The sequence below is a fragment of the Erythrolamprus reginae genome, chromosome 11 (genome assembly GCF_031021105.1).
Source record: "Erythrolamprus reginae isolate rEryReg1 chromosome 11, rEryReg1.hap1, whole genome shotgun sequence".
Taxonomy (NCBI): domain Eukaryota; kingdom Metazoa; phylum Chordata; class Lepidosauria; order Squamata; family Dipsadidae; genus Erythrolamprus; species Erythrolamprus reginae.
In genome coordinates, this window is record NC_091960.1 from 20,909,741 (window position 1) to 20,928,452 (window position 18,712).

Here is an 18,712-nt window from a genome sequence, read left to right on the forward strand (position 1 = left end):
AAGGCCAGATGTAACCCGGAGAACCGGGAAACACACAGCGACAGCACCGCACCACAACCGGAAGTCCTGAACTGAACTGAAATCATTGGAAACCAATATTACTCACCTCACCTGATATTCCATAGAAATACTGCCCTAACCTTTACTGATCTTCGAGATTAATGAATTGAACTCTTGAATTGTACTTTTGATTTTTGAACCCCTGATTTTGACCCTGACTCTTGGTTCCTTTTTACTTTAATATATTATAGAAATATTACATTATATATTATATATACTATATATTATATATATTGATAAAACATATATACTTAATTGTGTAACACATAAGATATTCTAATATTTACCTTAATTATTGAATTATTTAGATAGACTATATCGTGATTTGACAGATTTATTCTACATCAACTTTAGATTCTAGACTTTATTATTAATTATCTCCAATTAATTCCAAATAATACCTAGACTTATTTAACTGATTCTATAAACTGTGATAGATAGTAACTTAATGTCCTAAGATTTAATTGATTTAATTGATTTAACTGATTTAACTAATTTAAAGGGTTTAATTGATTAATTGATTGATTGTTTTCCTCTTATGTTGAATAATTAATATAGAAGACATTACTATTTGGGTTATACTAAATCAACTATCAATTCTTTGATTGTTTGAAATTTCAACATAAATTTTCCTTTTTTTCCACCTCTTAAGTGTAACAAATTTTGATATTTCCCTAATAATATTCTATTAACATTATTCTTAAAACTTTACTATATATACTATAATTTCCAATTCTACCTGAACTACCCCAAATTAACTATCTTTGATTACACTATATACATCCTTTCATTACACCATATACATACATTACTATTTATACATTTTATATAACTGTCATAAGGATTCCCGTCTACCACAAAAATGTCTACTTCAAACCAACCGACTCTAATGAAATCATGGAAGAAAAATTCTAACCAACCAGCAACACCAACTTCAACTCAACAACGCCCTCCAGAATCGTCAGACAAAACATCTCTCCAGCAATCATCACAGGCGACTCCAACCATAACATTAAACTCCTTATTTGAAATGATGATTAAGATGCAAGATTCATTAGACACTAACTTTGAATCCTTAAAAGGAACGATGGGAGAAATGAAGGAGGATATTAGGAAAATTCAAGACCATGCGGGTCACCTTGAAGAACGTACGACCAAGCTAGAAGATCAAATGGAAGTCATCCATGAAACAGTCGCGAAACATACAGAAAGAATAACCACCATTGAAGATCTAACTAATAGGATGGACACTAGATTTCAATTCTCAGAAGCTAGAGCAGAACATGTTAACAAATCCCTGGAAGAGTCCCTCATAAATTTGGAACTTGAAAAATCAGCCTTCTTTCTACGCTTCCAAAACATAACTGAAACCGACCAACAAGACCTCCCCGCTACAATAGCAACAATAATAGCCAAAATTACTGGCAAACCTGCTGAAGAAATTCTTGCGCAAATGGATGAGGTGTATCGACTCTCCACCTCATATGCCAGACGAAATAGGCTCCCCAGAGAGGTGCATGTACGTTTCCTTAAAAGGAAAATGAGAGATGAAATCTATAACGCCTCCAAAGACAATCCAGTCACCCATCAAGGCCGGGACATTGTAATTCTTCGTCAAATCCCAAGACGGGTAAGGGAGAAGCGCAAACCATATCAAACATTAGCAACTAAGCTAAACAAAGAAGGCATACAATTCAGGTGGCTGATACCAGAAGGTCTGACAATCACGCTTCTGGACAAAAAATACAAAATTGCTTCACCCGAGGACGCAAGAGATTTCTATGCCCACATTTTGAAAATGGACCAGACTTCCCTGAAAGAATTTGATACCAGAGATACTCTTCCAAATGAAGAAAGCACTTCTGACGACAACGTACCAAACAAGGACCAAGAACCCCAAAACCACAATGGCGAATCAATTAGACAAGGACCAATTACTTGGGCAAGAACAGAAGCGAGAAGAGAAAAACCTAAGGAACCCACACTGCAATAATAAACAAACTAAAATTACATTATTTTCAACCAATATAAATGGTCTGAATTCACATAAAAAGAGACAAAAAATATTCCACAAACTGTTTGAAAATAATTATGATATAATTTCATTGCAAGAAACCCATATTAAAAACGAAGAGATTACTCTATTAGCCATCCCTAAATTTGAATTCTTTTGTGCTTCCGCTTCTGAAAAAAAGAGAGGCATAGTCTTATACGTTAAAAAAACCTACTCTCCCAAATTAATACATACTGACGGCAACGGCCAACTACTAATTGTTCAAATAACACTACAAAACAAGAAAACAATAAATATAATAACAATATATGCACCATCCATTAAGCAATCTACTTACTTTAAGAATTTGCACAAAAAAATATTAGAATTAGACTTAAGTAATTTTGTAATAATCGGAGACTTTAATGCAATAGTAGACATAAACAAAGATTACAAAGGCAATTCTAAACATGGTACCCGTAATATTATTCCTTCAACCTTCAAACAAATAATTTATGAATTTGCTTTAAAAGATATCTGGAGATACTTTTACCCTGAATCCACACAGTATACTTTCTTTTCTCCTCCCCACCGAACCTGTTCACGTATTGACATGGCTTGGTCTACCATAGAAACCATAAATCAAATCATTGACATTCAAATACTTAATGCAACTTGGGCAGACCACAATCCCCTACTACTGACAATAAGAGACAACACTCACAACACTCCCCATAGATGGTCGATGTATCCAACGGTCATTAATCAAAAACAATTCCAACAAAAAATACAAAATGACATCCCTCCTTTTATTAAAATCAATTTCAATGGCGAGATACCTAATGAAATAGCGTGGGATGCCACCAAAGCCTATATACGCGGCATTTACATTTCCTACACCACAAATAAGAATAAAGAAAAACATGCTCAACTCCACAAATTAAATATATCCCTCCAAGAAGCCGAAAAAGCACTCCACAACGACCCTAAAAATAATACAATTCTACTAGAAACAAAAATGATTAAACACGAAACAAATTTAATAACACAACAACACATCGCCCAAAAAATTAAGAATGCAAAACAAACATACTTCGAATTCGCTAACAAACCACGCCGCTGGCTATCACTCAAGCTAGCCCACCAAAAATCTGATAGAAATATAGATGCCTTAGCTGACTCCTCCGGACACTTAAAAACGACTAATCCTGACAAAAAACAAGTTATCCAAAATTTCTACCAACAACTTTATAAAGCCTCAAATCTGGATGCCAATTTACTATTGAAATACTTACAAACAAATGAACAAAAAACCATGATAACTGATGAACAAAGAACACTTCTAAATAAGTCAATCTCCATCTCAGATATTGAGGCTGCAATAAATAAACAAAAAAACAATAAAACTCCAGGACCAGACGGAATTCCATCCGAATTCTACAAATACCACATTGATACAATGGCACCTATACTTTTAGATATTTATAATAACGCACTCTTACATGCAAAATTACCTAAGTCCTGGTCCGAAGCCTACATAACTCTTATTCCCAAGGATACCCAAAATAGACACCTTCTGGAGAATTATAGACCAATCGCACTACTTAACACCGGCTATAAAATATTCACATCCATAATTGCGGACAGGCTAAAAAACATACTAAACAAAATTATTCACCCCGACCAAAACGGATTCTTACCAGCAAGAAACATTTCCACAAATACAAGAATCATACTGAATACTATGGAATATTACGATAAAAACTATGATAAAACAATTGCATTAATATTCATGGATCTAAAAAAAGCTTTCGACAGCCTTCAATGGCATTACCTTATTAATCAAATTGAATATATGAATTTCGGCTCCAAATTTCTCAATTTAATTAAAACCATTTATACTACCCAATCGGTCAAAATTCTTTTCAATAACGACATCACAGACACAATCTCTATAACCAAAGGCGTGCGCCAAGGATGCCCTTTGGCCCCACTCATTTTTATTCTGGCTATAGAAACATTCCTGAAAACCATACACAAATTCAGGGTATCACGATCAAGAAAGAACATTACAAATTACAGGCCTTTGCGGACGACATTGTATTTATTTTACAAGATCCCATACAAACAGCACCCATTCTATTTGATGAAATACACAAATTTGGTGAAATTTCCGGTCTGCAAATTAACAGGAATAAAACTCAAATTTTGACAAAAAATATGATACCAAAAGATATACTCTCCTTGGAAGAATTAATTAGAATTAACCCCCCCCCCCTAAAATTAAATATTTAGGAATTAGGATGACCTCAAATTATACTACGATTAAAAAGGATAATTATGAACGACTTCTTAAAGAAATCGAACAAGATTTCAATAGATGGTCGAAACTAAATCTATCCATTATGGGGAAAATATTTGCCATAAAATCGAACATTCTTCCAAGGTTTCTCTATCTATTTCAAGTTGCCCCAATAAATTTGAAGAAATCTTTCTTTAACACTCTCCATAAACAAATAAAGAAATTCATTTGGACAAAGAAAAAGGCCAGAATAAAACTGAAAAATCTTCAAGATCATAGATCCAGGGGCGGACTTGGACTTCCGGATTTCTATATTTACTACCAAGCCACAATCCTAACAATGATAAAAGATTGGATCACTCTCAAAAATACAAGACTCCTAACTCTAGAAGGTTTCGATCTTCTTGCTGGGTGGCACGCTTTTTAACATCAGATTATCACAAAATACCTAAATACTTTAAAAATCATTATTTGCGTAAAACTCTAATAACAATTTGGTTTACTATAAAAAAAAATTACTACACTTCGATACCAAAATGGATATCTCCCAACGAATTACTAATTTTTCCTAACCTTTTCTCCCACACCAAAATTTTGAGATACCAACAATTACTCGACAAATCAGATGCTCTCATATCCAAACAACAATTGAACGATCAAGGAATTAACATAGATTGGCTAACATACTTACAAATTAAATTAAAATACGAGCAACACAAAAAACAATTTGGATTCCAAAATGACAATGTAATAGATACGATTCTTTTCGGCCCCCCTACAAAAATGATTTCAAAACTATATAATTACTTACTAATACAAGAAAATCCTGAAGAACAAGTGAAATGTTGCATGATAGCCTGGGCTCAGAATTTTGGGTATACGATCAACTTAATCGAGTGGGAGAAAACATGGACATTAAACTACAAAATGACAATGGCAATGTCTTATAAAGAGAACCAAATGAAAATGTTTTATCGATGGCATTTGCCCCCAGCAAGAATATCCAAAATGTTCCCCAACTTTTCACCTACCTGCTGGAAATGCAAAACTAAACCGGGAACATATTACCACACATGGTGGACATGCCCACTTGCACAAAAATATTGGACAACAATCCAAAATCTAATTGACCAAGTCATGTCAATTAAATTGCCACTTAAACCTGAGCTTTACCTTTTAGGTATATTTAGGCAAAACCTTACTAAATCACAAAAATATCTCATCCTACAAATTATAACAGCAGCTAGAATATCGTATGCCTCCTTTTGGAAACGTGATCAAATACCTTCTTTTTTCGTAATAATTACAAAAATCATAGAGTGCGCTGAAATGTCTAAAACAGCAATGGAAGCATATAATAAAAAAGATTCAGAATATTATGAAATATGGGAAAATTGGTATAAATGGGTTTCTCAAAAAAAATATCAAAATTACTTATTGTAAAATCTCTATTCCACCAAACTACCAAATGTACCTTCGAACACTCAAATCAACTTCAAACCAATTTAAAAATTGAGCACCAAAAACCAATTAAATTTGCAATAAAATTCATACTATATCTCTTTTTATCTGTCTTTCAACCAACTCAATACACATTATAACACCAACAACTTCCATCAACATAACTAACTTCTATACCTACTTATCATACTATTCATATACTCCCCATACTACTTCCAGACAAAAGTCGTCCCTAAAAACGTCTGCGCTAAACGCAGGGGTTTTTTTTCTCCCCTTCTCTTTTCCTTTCCCTCCCCCCCCCTTACTACTATAACTTTAGAAAACTTTTCATTTTCCTTATCTACTTGCTATTCACTGTACGTCTATAATCTTTAGGAAATATAATATTTCCGTTAAAAACATGACTTAATGTATACACACAATGATTAAGAAATATAATACTCCTTCCAAGAAATATATGCATTATAATCTATATGTACCACAATGTATAACCATAAATGTTTGACTTTGTACCCCTTCCCTTTTCTCTCTTCCGCCCTACCCCAGATTTCCTTCCTCGCCTTTCCTTCCCTTATTTCCTTTTCCCTTTTTATTATATTTATAAATAAAGTATATTTAAAAAAAAAATAAAAAAAAATAGTACAGGAATAATTAACCTTTCTTTAAAAAAAAAAGAAAAAAAAAGCCTAATCTTCCAGCTTCAAATCTCTCTAGTGCCAATCACTGTGATCAATTTGCCATAGCTGGCTGCTCCACACTTTTCCATCAAGTCCTCCCTCCCTTCTGTGTTTCTAAATATTTGACTGTTTCACTTCTGTCTGCAGATTGTGAGAAGACCTGAGTGATAGAATAACCTCAGTTAGTGGTAAGAAAGGGCGTTTCAGTTCCAACCGTTTCCTCCCCCTTTCCCCAAATGCTAAATATTAATGTTCCCACCTCCCTTCCTGACTTTCTTAGCTCTTCTCATTCCAAAGGCTGGCTGTGTTCTAGCTTGAAGCTTCTTGATATGGCTAGATTGCTGAATCTTTGCTTCCTTTTCCAGAGCTTTGTCTTCTCCTTAAGCCAGTTGGTAAGTTCTTTTTCCCTCCCCCATATTATTTCTGGAAATGTATTGGGGGAGATATAAAAGGTGTTGCTGATGGCCTGAAAGGAAATTATTGGGAAACAATAATCACAGTTAAGTATCTAGTATAAACAAAAAAAGTGGCTCAGCACAAATATATATATGTCAACATCCTTTTCTGCATGCCTTAGAATCAGTATTGTGTAACTGGAAAGCTCTGGGAATCTTCAAATTCTGTGTTTGATTGTTTTTGGTTTGTGTTGGTGTGTGTTTTAAGGTCAGAGGAGAAAATTGTTCTTGTTTGACTTTGTATTCCTTCTGCAGATCTAGTCATTCCTGGTAGGTCATTAATTCCAACTTAATGGAGTTGGTTTCTTTAGGTTTCATCTTTATATGTATTTGAGATGGGGTTTGGCTGCAGTCTTTGTGTGTGCTTGGTTGGGACTTGGGAGTAAATCACATTGAACTCTCAAGTTTGCTTCTAAGCGTGTGTGAAAAATCAAACCTCTATGGTAACACTTTCACTCAATTGGGTGGATAAACTATTTCTTGTTTAGTAGATAAGAAGCCCCAATAAAACCTGTGGAACATTTTTTTTATTTTCTAAAATATCTGCATTAATCCTGAGCAGAATTTAGGTAAGTAAGACAGGTCTCCATCCAAAATGTGGGATATAGAACCAGACTCATCAAAAAGGCTGGAAGGGTGATGGCAGTGGTGGGAGATAGAATTAAGATGGACTTAATTTGGAAATCCATCACTTTCGGAACATGATATAAAATTTCTTACTTGTTCCCAAAAGGCAGAACAGGTGGTGAGAGCACAAAATGATAATGGAAGACTACAGCATCCATTCCCCTGTCCCCAATATTTCCCGTGCATGATCTTGTGTTATTCAGCAAGAACAGGGAGGCTCTTTCCAGTGAAATAATTACATTCTGACTTCAGTTTAGAAGCAAGTTGGCTGTTGCCTTGATAGCAGCCAAGAGGTTGAACCGAGCCAAATTAAAATTGCATTTCATTTGAATTCAAAAATAATCTTCTCCATGAGAAGCAAGGATTATGAAAGTTATTGCTTTTAAGAAGGAGAAAGCTGCTTTCAGGATATCTGTGCCCATTTATACGATGCCTTCAGTCCCTTCTAGAGTTTGGGTGCTGCTTTCTAAAAAGAATAAAGTACTGTTCAGTAGCCTCAGAAGGACAAAGTGGACCATTCATTCATCAAATACCTGCTGGAAACCTTTACCAAAGGTGGTATTTTAAGTTCAATAGCCCTCACACACATTTTTCTTCTTTTAACTTGCAAACATTCCAGATGCAAAATATCACCCTTAAATATATTTATCCATTTGAAACATTTACCGTATATAGCTGCCCATCTTCCAACCAACTCTGGCAGTTCCCAATCTAAATGAAGCAAAAGTGGAAATGTAAAGACCGTGGCCTCAACTTTTTGATGCAATTGGGAATTAGGTGTTCGCTTTGAACTGGTGGGATTTTGATTGGCCTTGAAAGCAATTGCTCTGCGATACATGGCATGAATTAAGAGATTGAACCAAGAATGAACCATTCTAGCTGATGAATTCACATAGTGAAACTTGGGAGACAACCGTGTTCTTATATTTTATGATATCTTGGACTTCATTTAAGCAATTTTGCCATTCCCCCCTATCCATAGATAACCATGCTTACCCTGGAAGGCTGGAAGTCAATTGCTTTACACTCTTAAATTTATATTTTCAGATTTAATTTAACTTAAATTAAGGGACAGACTATCTACAGGACCACCTCTGTCCTCATAACTTGCTGCGGCCAGTAAGGGTGCACAGAGTTGGCCTTTTCCAGGTCCTGTCCGCCAAACCATGTCAGTTAGCAGGACCTCGGGGAAGAGCCTTCTCTATGGTGGCTCCAACCCATGGAATCAACTGTCCCCAGAGATCCACACTATCTCTCCCTACTGGCCTTTCGGGAAACTGTTAAGCTGTTAAGACCTGGATTTTCCGGCCGGCCTGGAATTAGAACCAGAGTAATTGTAATGTATGCATGGTTTTTAAATGATATTATTGCTATTGTCATACTGCTGATTTTATTGTTGTTTTTTTACTGGGTTTTTTTTTTTTACTATTGTATTTATAACAGTTGTCAGCTGCTCTGAATCTGTTTCGGAATGAGTGGCGTATAAATACAATAAATAAATAAATAAATAAATAAATAAAATTCAGTTGGGGTCAGAGGTAGGCATTGCAGTGCAGCCATATAAAGGTCTACAGTAGTTCCTTATTTCTGACTTAGTAACACATCTGTGGAGCACATACACACAAGTATCATTTCAAATCGAGTTAAGGAGAGACAACTGTACCTTGTTTTGAAATATCCAAAAACAATTGAGATTCATAACATTACCTCCCCCCCCCCCCATATTTTGCAAAAAAGTTAAAGATGAAAGACATAAACCTTCCAGACAGGCTTTCAGTTTGAATAGGTTTCACATTATTATTTGTGAAGAAATAGATTTTGTCCATGTATCTACAGAAACTCTAGAAGACTTAAAACTGTTAATGATGGAGCAAACCAGGAATGGGAGTCTGTCTATTAGAGATCTTTCTACAGAGTTTAGAACTCCTTTGCCAGAGATTGCAACAGCAAATCCAGCATTGTACAGAGAAGAGTTTACACAACCTTAAAACCTTTTTCTTAATCTCTTTGGATGTAGATTTCACTGAGTCTAATGAGAGTAAGTGTGACCTGCCCAGAATGTATGTGCGTTATCCGGAAAGTAAGGTTACAAAGGCACATAGCTCTCGTGGGGAATGTTCGCGGGGGAAGTTGGTATTACTATCGTGTAGATGTTTATTAAAGTGCACAAAATCAACAGAGACATACCCATTCTCCTTCAGCCAAAAAATTGAAAACCCAGCAATTGGCAAGAAAAATCTTGAGCACCCATTGCGCAAAAATCTTGGGCACCCATCACAGCAGCGTTCATGCCCTTAGCATTCAGGTAGCGTAGTACAGTTTGCACTTCACACTTGCAGGGAAACGGAGTGAGGATGCTCATCTCTAACCTTCACCAAAATGCCAGTCGATGATCTACTGATCACTGGCACTGCTCATTCTCTTCCGCTGGCTTCCCGCTACACGATAGTAATACCAACTTCCCCTGCAAATATTCCCAGAGAGAGCTGTGTGCCTTGTAACCTTACTTTTCAGATAGCCCTCATAATAAGAACTCTTTTCACCTTTCTAGTGGTATTTATGTGGCACCATTAATTTCTTTTCTTGTCTGCTCTTCAGTATAGGCAAAATCAGGAAGCAGACAGAGCAAAGATTTTAGGAATTCTAATTTTCTGTTTATGGGATCCAACTGCAGAATCTTAAAAGCCTATCAGAATATCAGTCTACCTGCTCTTGTACCAAACAGAATCAAAGTGGAATTATTTTGAGTTTCTTTCTCATGTCTTCTCCTTTCCTGGGATTGAGTTTTCATTTAGTTTTCCATACATTCCCTGCATCCATATCTCTCCAGCACTCCACAGTTTGCAATGGCTGCCAATTGGGTTTCAGACTCAATTCAAAGTGTTGGTTATGATCTATAAAGCCCTACATGGCATGGGATCAGATTATCTACGGGACCGCCTCCTGCCGCATGAATCCTAGCAACCTGTTAGGTCCCACAGAGCCAGCCTCCTACAGGTCCCATCAACTAGACAATGTCACTTGGCGGGACCTAGGGGAAGGGCCTTCTCTCTGGGGGGCCCGGCCCTCTGGAATCATCTCTTCCTGGAGCTTCGTACTGCCCCTACCCCCCTCACCTTCTGAAAGAGTCTAAAAATTCAACTATGCCACCAAGCTTGGGGTTATTAGATTCTACCCACTGGCCAATGAATGTATAATGGATGAATGGATATGTGTGTATTTTATTGGTTTTTTTCCTAGTTTTTAAATGTAACTTTTTTAAAATGTAATTTTTAATTTAAATTGACTATATCTCGATATATACTATTTTTTTATATGTTGTAAGCCATGCCGAATCTTCGGAGAGGGGCGTCATATAAATCTAATAATAATAAATAGTAATAATAATAATTCCTTCACTTCTCTTATCTCCATATACTCCCTTGCCCCTAAAGAGTCTCTTTAGTATGCTGTTCTTACCCTTATACTAGAAAATATTGAATGGAAATTTTCCCATCAAGAGGCCTGTTGTGTGCCCATAAACAAGGCATTAAGATTTAACACTTAAAGGACTCAGCCTTTTAAGAAAACCTCCCTGTAAAGTCCTGCTAACAGAAATCTGGCCCGCTTCCATGTTGTGGTAATTGGAGCAGCATTTTCTCAATTGTGTCATCCTTCACCTCCACTATATTGGGATGCAACCAGGGATGGGCTACTGCCCGGACAGGGTGGAATGCAGTGGGGTAGGGAAAATGGAGCTCCACCCCAAAGCACCCAATTTGCACTGAAATATATTGAAAGAAAATGCAGGGCGTCCTGCATAAGCCACACTCACAGTGTGGTAGTAAAAGTTTTGATAGCCCTTCACTGGATGCCACACTCAGAGCTGCAAAATTATGAAATAACAGTCTATGTGTAGGGAAGAAATATCTAATTGATTTGCAAAGACTTAAAAGCTTACTAGTTCCATACTTTAAGGGCAGCATACAAATCTAAATTATTATTATTATTATTATTATTATTATTATTATTATTATTATTATTATTATTCAGCTTAAAAAAGATAGGCCTCATATTCACTTTAGTTCTTTAGTGGAGTATTTTATATACAGTGTGGGGGGAAGTATTTAGTTAGACACCAATTGTGCAAGTTCTCCCACTTAAAAAAATGAGAGAGGCCTGTAATTGACATCATAGGTAGACCTCAGCTATGAGAGATAACATGAGAAAACACAGCCAGAAATCTTGCTCTCACAGATCTGTAACTTCTTCTTTAAGAGGTTCCTCTGTCCTTCACTGTAGTATTGGCACCTGTTTGAACTTGTTATCAGTATAAAAGACACCTGTCCACAACCTCAAACCGTCACACTTCAAACTCCACTATGGTGAAGACCAAAGAGCTGTCAAGACACCAGAAACAAAATTGTAGCCCTGCACCAGACTGGGAAGACTGAATCTGCAATAGGCATGCAGTTTGGTGTGAAGAAATCAACTGTGGGACCAATAATTAGAAAATGGAAGACATACAAAACCACTGATAATCTCCCTTAATCTGGGACTCCATGCAAGATCTTACCCTGTGAGGTCAAACTGATCGCAAGAACAGTGAGCAAAAATCCCAGAACCACATGGGGGGACCTAGTGAATGACCTGCAGAGAGCTGGGACCAACATAACAAGGGCTCATCAGTAACACACTATGTCACCAGGGATTCAGATCCTGCAGTGCCAGACGTGTCCACCTGCTTAAGCCAGTACATGTCCAGGCCCGTCTGAAGTTTGCTAGAGAGCATTTGGATGATCCAGAAGAGTATTGGGAGAATGTCATATGGTCAGATGAAACCAAAGTAGAACTGTTTGTAGAAAGTTGCATCCAAAGAACGCCATGCCTACTGTGAAGCATTGGGGCTGTTTCTTTGCAAAGGGACCAGGACGACTGATCTGTGTACATGAAATAATAAATGGGGCCATGTATGGTGAGATTTTGAGTATAACCCTCCTTCCATCAGCATGGGCACTGAAGATGAAATGTGGCTGGGTCTTTCAGCATAATAATCCCAAGCACACTGCCAGGGAAATGAAGGAATGGCTTTGTAAGAAGCATTTCAAGGTCCCGGAGTGGCCTAGCCAGTCTCCAGATCTTGACCCTATAGAAAAGTCCGTGTTGCACAGCAAAAGCCACCAAAACATCACTGTTCTAGAGGAGATCTGCATGGAGGAATGGGCCAACATACCAGCAACAGTGTGTACCAACCTTGTGAGGACTTACACAAAATGTTTGACCTCTGTCATTGCCAACAAAGGATATATAACAAAGAATTGAGATGAACTTTTGTTATTGACCAAATAATTATTTTCCACCATAATTTGCAAATAAATTTGTTAAAAATCAGACAATGTGATTTTTCTGGATGTGTTTTCTCATGTTGTCTCTCATAGTTGAGGTCTACCTATGATGTCAATTATAGGCCTCTCTCATCTTTTAAAGTGGGAGAACATGCACAATTGGTGTCTGACTACATACTTCCCCCCATATATAAAATATAAAGTATCCTATTTTAGAAAGCTATAACTTCTGTGACATGTTTAAATTCCTGTATTAAATTTTTCTTGTTTCCTCCCTACCGTGTTATAAAAATAATAAAAAATGCCAGATCTGCATGAGAAATTGGTAACTCAAGCAAACAAGTCAAGCTGTATGCTACTGGGGAAAGCCCGAACTTTTCGGGTTCAGGTTCGGGAGGCCGCCGAGAAGCGCCGCCGCCCGGCTGTCACCTTCTGAAACAGCCAGGCACTTCTCGGCGGCCTCTGGAACCCGAACCGGGTTCAGCGTTTGGGAGAACGCCGAGAAGCCCCCCAGCTTTTCAGAAGGTGACAGCCGGGCGGCGGCGCCCAGCGGAGCGCCATTTGGGGATTTATTTTTTTTTGCACAGATTAATCGCTTTCACATTGTTTCCTATGGGAAACAATGTTTCGTCTTACAAACGTTTTGCCTTACGAACCTACTTCCGGAACCAATTAGGTTCATAAGACGAGGTATTACTGTATTACTGTTAACTTCTCTTTTGCTGTTGGAAGGATTGAGTGTTTCAAAACTATAATGTATTTTAACCTTTCAATCAATTGGATAAAATTGCACTGTGGCAACATTGAATTTGGAATGAATGCTGGTCAGGCTTTTCCAGTGGGGTGGGCCTGATTTTCAGCATTAAGCAAGAATTCTCCATTTTCTATCTAAGTCATAGTGGGTCTTAAGAGTTGGTTAACCTAAAGAGTCTCTCCTGATTTCAAACTGCTACAACATGATTCTTCCAAAGGTTCCGTTTTCCCAGCCAATTCCCAGGGTGCTTCAATTTGGATTGATTGAAGACTTGTTTTAACGACCCAACCTACCAGACTCTGAAGAGCTTTAAGCCTGCGGTGCCCCATCAAATGTTACAGTTGGGTTGAGGTCACCCTCAGATATGCTCTGGTTCGCAGTTTGCCCTTCGGGTCCCGATCCTTGCATAGCACAATAGATTCTATCCCCTTCCAGGGAAAACTCACGCCCTTATTATCTCATGGTTAGATTATTGCGACATGCTTTACATGTGGCTGGTTCAGAATGCAGCCGTGTGAGGTGTTGTGGGTTCACCTAGATACACCCATGTTGCACCAATTCTCCGTGGACTGCACTGGCTCCCGATTGGTCTCCATGCGCAATTCAAGATGTTGATAATTACCTTTAAAACCCTACGTGGCTAAGGGCCAGATGACCTTCGAGACTGCCTCCTACACATAGCTCCCAGGGCCCACAGGGCTGGTCTTTTCTGGGTCCCATCAGCTAAATAGTGTCAGCTGGTGGATCCGCTGGGGAGGACCTTCTCTGTAGATGCTCTGACCCTCTGGAACCAGCTACATATTGAGATCCAGACTACCTCCACCCTACTGGCCTTCCGGAAAATTGTAAAGACCTGGCTTTTCAGACAGGCCTGGGGGCGTTGATCTGAGGGCGTACCATCGAGATCGGGGCATAAATGGCATGCATGGTTTTTTTTAAAAACTGTGGGATTTAAATCATTTTAAAATGTTTTTAAAGGTTTTAATTCTATTTATATATTTTAATTTTTGTTGTGAGCTGTCTAGATTCCCTAGGGAGATGAGCAGCATGCAAATCAAATAAAAAAATAAATAAAAAGGTCCCAGTGACTGTAATCCAAAGATCCTTTCTACCATCCAAGTCTCTTTTCTTTTCCTCTTGCCTTACAGTTGTGGAAGAAATGCAACCGGTTCAGCTCTCCTGTTCCCGAGGTTTTTTTCCTCAAATAAATAACTTTGTTTTTGCTTTCTTTCTTTAGCAAGGTCCGCCAGGAGAACCAGGGCCACGGGGCCCCCCAGGTCCACCCGGTGTGCCAGGAGCAGATGGCATTGATGTGAGTCCACTGCTGCTCAGGAGCCAAAGCAGGCAGGGAGAGAGCACCTCTGAGCACAAAGACGGGCATTGTATCTAGAAGGAAACGTCATGTTGTGTCCTTCCAGTGTGGTCCAGGTTTGCAGAGGGCAGGGGTGGGGGTGGGGGAAAGAGGAGGAGGAGCTACTGTTGGCTTACCTCTTAGCCAAAACAGGCTTGAACTATAAAATCCTCCAAGGCCAACATCCCCTCCCTCATGTAGGATTTTTGCAGCAAACATGAGGGCCAACAGGAGTTTACAGTTGGCCCTCAGCAGCCTTAATTCATTCATTGTTTTTAAGCAGAAGTGTTAACATTTTTCTGCCCCACCATCAAGTGAAGGTAGAAAGGATTTTATGACTATGGGAAATGTTCTTACTTTTGGAAGATGGGCTGGGGATTCAGGAGAGAGAGAAATGGGGTGGGGGAATAAAATTGAACCAGTTTGTTAACTTGGAGATGAAATTTGCAGCCTGCACCTGCCCATCTTAAAGAGGGTCAGAGTCTCATTTCATCCTTTTCTCTCTTTTCTTTCTTAGTGATGGAACATTATTCGTAGAGGGATTTTTTTTATAGGAAGTCCAGGGGTGGATTGCCATTACTGTGCACGCAGTTTCGGTTCTCTTGCGTGTGCAGGCATGTCCCATGAAATCTCACAAGGGGACGGGTCACAAGATTGTGGTGATTTTATTTTGCTTCTGTGCATGTGCAGACGAAAGAAATTGCTGAAATCTCATGTGCATGCACGTACCCTGACGAGCTTTTGCTTCTGCGCATGTGCAGGAAGCAAAAATATGAAAAATTGAAGAAAAAAGATGGTGACATCCATAGGACTGGCACTGGTAGCGGCCGCACACAAATTGCGCAATCTGGTGGCTTCTACCGGTGCGCCATCCTCTACCGTCCCGGTAGCAACCCACTACTGAGATAATCCTCGACTTACAACATTTCATTTAGTGACCAATGGGAGTTACAACAGGACTGAAACAGCACTGCCGCAAAGAAAAGAGAGTCAAGCTATTCTCCAAAGCATCTGAGGGTAGAACAAAAAGCAATGGGTGGAAACTAATCAATGAGAGAAGCAGCCTAGAATAAGGAGAAATTTCCTGACAGAACATTTAATTAGTGGATCTGCTTGCCTGCAGAAGTTGTGAATGCTCCAACACTGGAAGTTTTTAAGATGTTGGATAACCATTTGTCTGAAGTTTTGTAGGGTTTCCCGCCTAAGCAAGAAGTCCTCCAAGACTAGAAGTCCTCCAAGATCCCTTCTTACTATTCTATTCTATTCTATTCTATTCTATTCCATTCCACTGAGCCACGAAAAACAGAAAGTCTGAGCCTTCCACTCTTCACTATGCCAGTGCAAGTACATCTAAGCCCAAGACAATTTCCCCAGGATTCTTTATTACGAAGAATATGTTAGTATATTTCTGAACTTTGAGAGTAAGATGAGAAGTATATAAATTTGATAAATAAACAAAAGATCACTGCTCTACCAGAGGCTTTGTATTTGGCTTGAAAGGATAATTCTCTAAAAGGGGACTGAAAACTTATTAAACCGATTGATAAATGACTATTTTTTCTCTCTCCATAGGGTGATAAAGGTCCACCCGGTGCCGCAGGCGTTCCTGTAAGTATGCTGACTTTGCAAGTCACGATCATGCCTTACATTAATATGCAAGGCTCAGGATCTGGGGTAGAACACCAGAGGGCGCCCTGGAGCTATTTTCAGGCTATACGTTTTTGCTAGGTGTTGCAAACATAGCATATTTGAAGAATACTCTTTATGGACAACTAGTGTGTAGGTAGTCGTTGACTTATGACCAGTTGCTTAGCAACCATTCAAAGTTTTGACACCCTTACCTTGAGCTACTTACGACCCATTCAGATGAGCAGGGTGCTTAACCAAACTTCAGGCATTTGGCAATACAGTTGAGTTTAGGGGCATTTCCAGCATCCTAGAGTCATGTGACCATGTTTTGCATCTGGGTTTTGTATCAACGGGGATACACTCCAAGACCAGAAAAGTATTAATACCACTCTATAATGCCCTGGTCAGACCACATCTGGAGTACTCCATTCAGTTCTGGTCACAGTTCAAAAGAGACATAGAAACCTGGAGAAGGTGCAGAAAAGAGCAACCAAAATGGTTAGGGGACTAGAAACCAAGACTTATGAAGAGAGATTGCTGGAACTGGGCATGGATAGCCTAGAGAAAAGAAGGGCTAAGGGGGACATGATAGCAGTCTACGGGTACTTGAGGGATTGCCACAGAGAGGAGGGTGTCACGCTGTTTTCCAGGGCACCAGAGGGCCAGACAGGGAACAATGGTTAGAAGTTGACCAAGGAGAGATTCAACCTAGAAATAAGGAAGAACTTCTTGACGGTCAGAGTGATCAACCAGTGTAACGACCTGCTAGCAAAGGTTGTGAACTCCCCAACTTTGGACATTTTCAAGAGGAGATTGGCCTGTCATCTGGCTGGGGTGCTGTAGGATTTCTTGATTAAGCAGGGGGTTGGACTTGATGACCTGCAAGGTCCCTTTCAACTCAAATAAACAAACAAACAAACAAACACCACACCCATAATAAACCCATAAAATGAGTTTGCTTTATTACTATAGTGTTTGTTTTACAAGTCCAGGGGTGGGATTCAGCCGGTTCAGACCAGTTCGGAGGAACCGGTAGTTATGTAGCGTGCATGTGTGCTAGGCACACGCAAGCAGAGCTATCCCATCCTATACAATCATCATGTTTTTATAGCACTGCAGCAATAGCACTTAGACTTATATATACAGCCTGCTCTAAACGGTTTGCAGAGTCAGCATATGTTACCCCCAACAATCTGGGTCCTCATTTTATCCACCTTGGAAGGTTGGAAGGCTGAGTAAACCTTGAGCCTGGTGAGATTTGAACTGGTGAGCTACAGCCAGCAGTCAGCAGAAGCAGCTTGCAGTACTGCCCTCTAACCACTGTATCACCAAGGTTTTTGATGCAGCATACATGCATGTAAGGCACGCACAAGAGTGAAACTATCCCATCCTTTACAATAGCTCTGTTTTTGACACAGTGTGCATGTGTGTAAGGCATGCATGAGAGTGAAGCTATCACATCCTATACAATTGCCATGTTTTTCACACGGTGCAGATATGCGCAAGGCGTGCACAAGCAAACCTATTCCATCCTATGCAATCACATTTTTGATGCAGTCTGCATGTGTGTACGGCACACACAAGAACGAAACTATCCCATTCTTTATAATTGCCATGTTTTTCATGCAACACGCATGTGTGTAAGGCACACACGAGAGCGAAGCTATCCCATCCTATACAATCATGACGCAACGTGCATGTGCTTGCACACTTACATTTTTGATTCTGGGTGAACCGGTTATTAAATTATGTGAAGCCCACCTCTGTTTATGACCACTGTGGTCATGTAAGAACTGCTCCAAAAAGGGTTGTAAAATAAGGTCAGTCACACGGCTGATCCATTTTACGACCATCCCAATTTATAACCCCAATGAATAAGCTCCATTACAGTCCTATGTCAAGGACTACCTGTACTATACAGGTAGCCCTTGACTTGCAGCCATTCATTTAGTGACCATTCAAAGGTACACTGGCATTGAAGAAAGCAACATGACCAGTTTTCATACTTACAACTGTTGCAGCCTCCCTGTGGTCACATGATCAAAAGTCAGATGCTTGGCAACAGGCATGTACTTACGA

General features: G+C 39.0%; 1 protein-coding gene across 1 annotated transcript in view; it reads left to right on the forward strand.

Annotated features, from left to right (window-relative positions):
- COL9A2 (collagen type IX alpha 2 chain) overlaps window positions 1–18,712 on the forward strand; it is a 130,432-nt gene that overhangs the window by 18,917 nt on the left and 92,803 nt on the right. Inside the window, exons 2-3 of the mRNA XM_070764523.1 lie at window positions 14,891–14,965; window positions 16,577–16,612. Of these exons, the coding sequence (XP_070620624.1) occupies window positions 14,891–14,965; window positions 16,577–16,612 (111 nt within the window). The remainder of the gene's footprint in view (window positions 1–14,890; window positions 14,966–16,576; window positions 16,613–18,712) is intronic.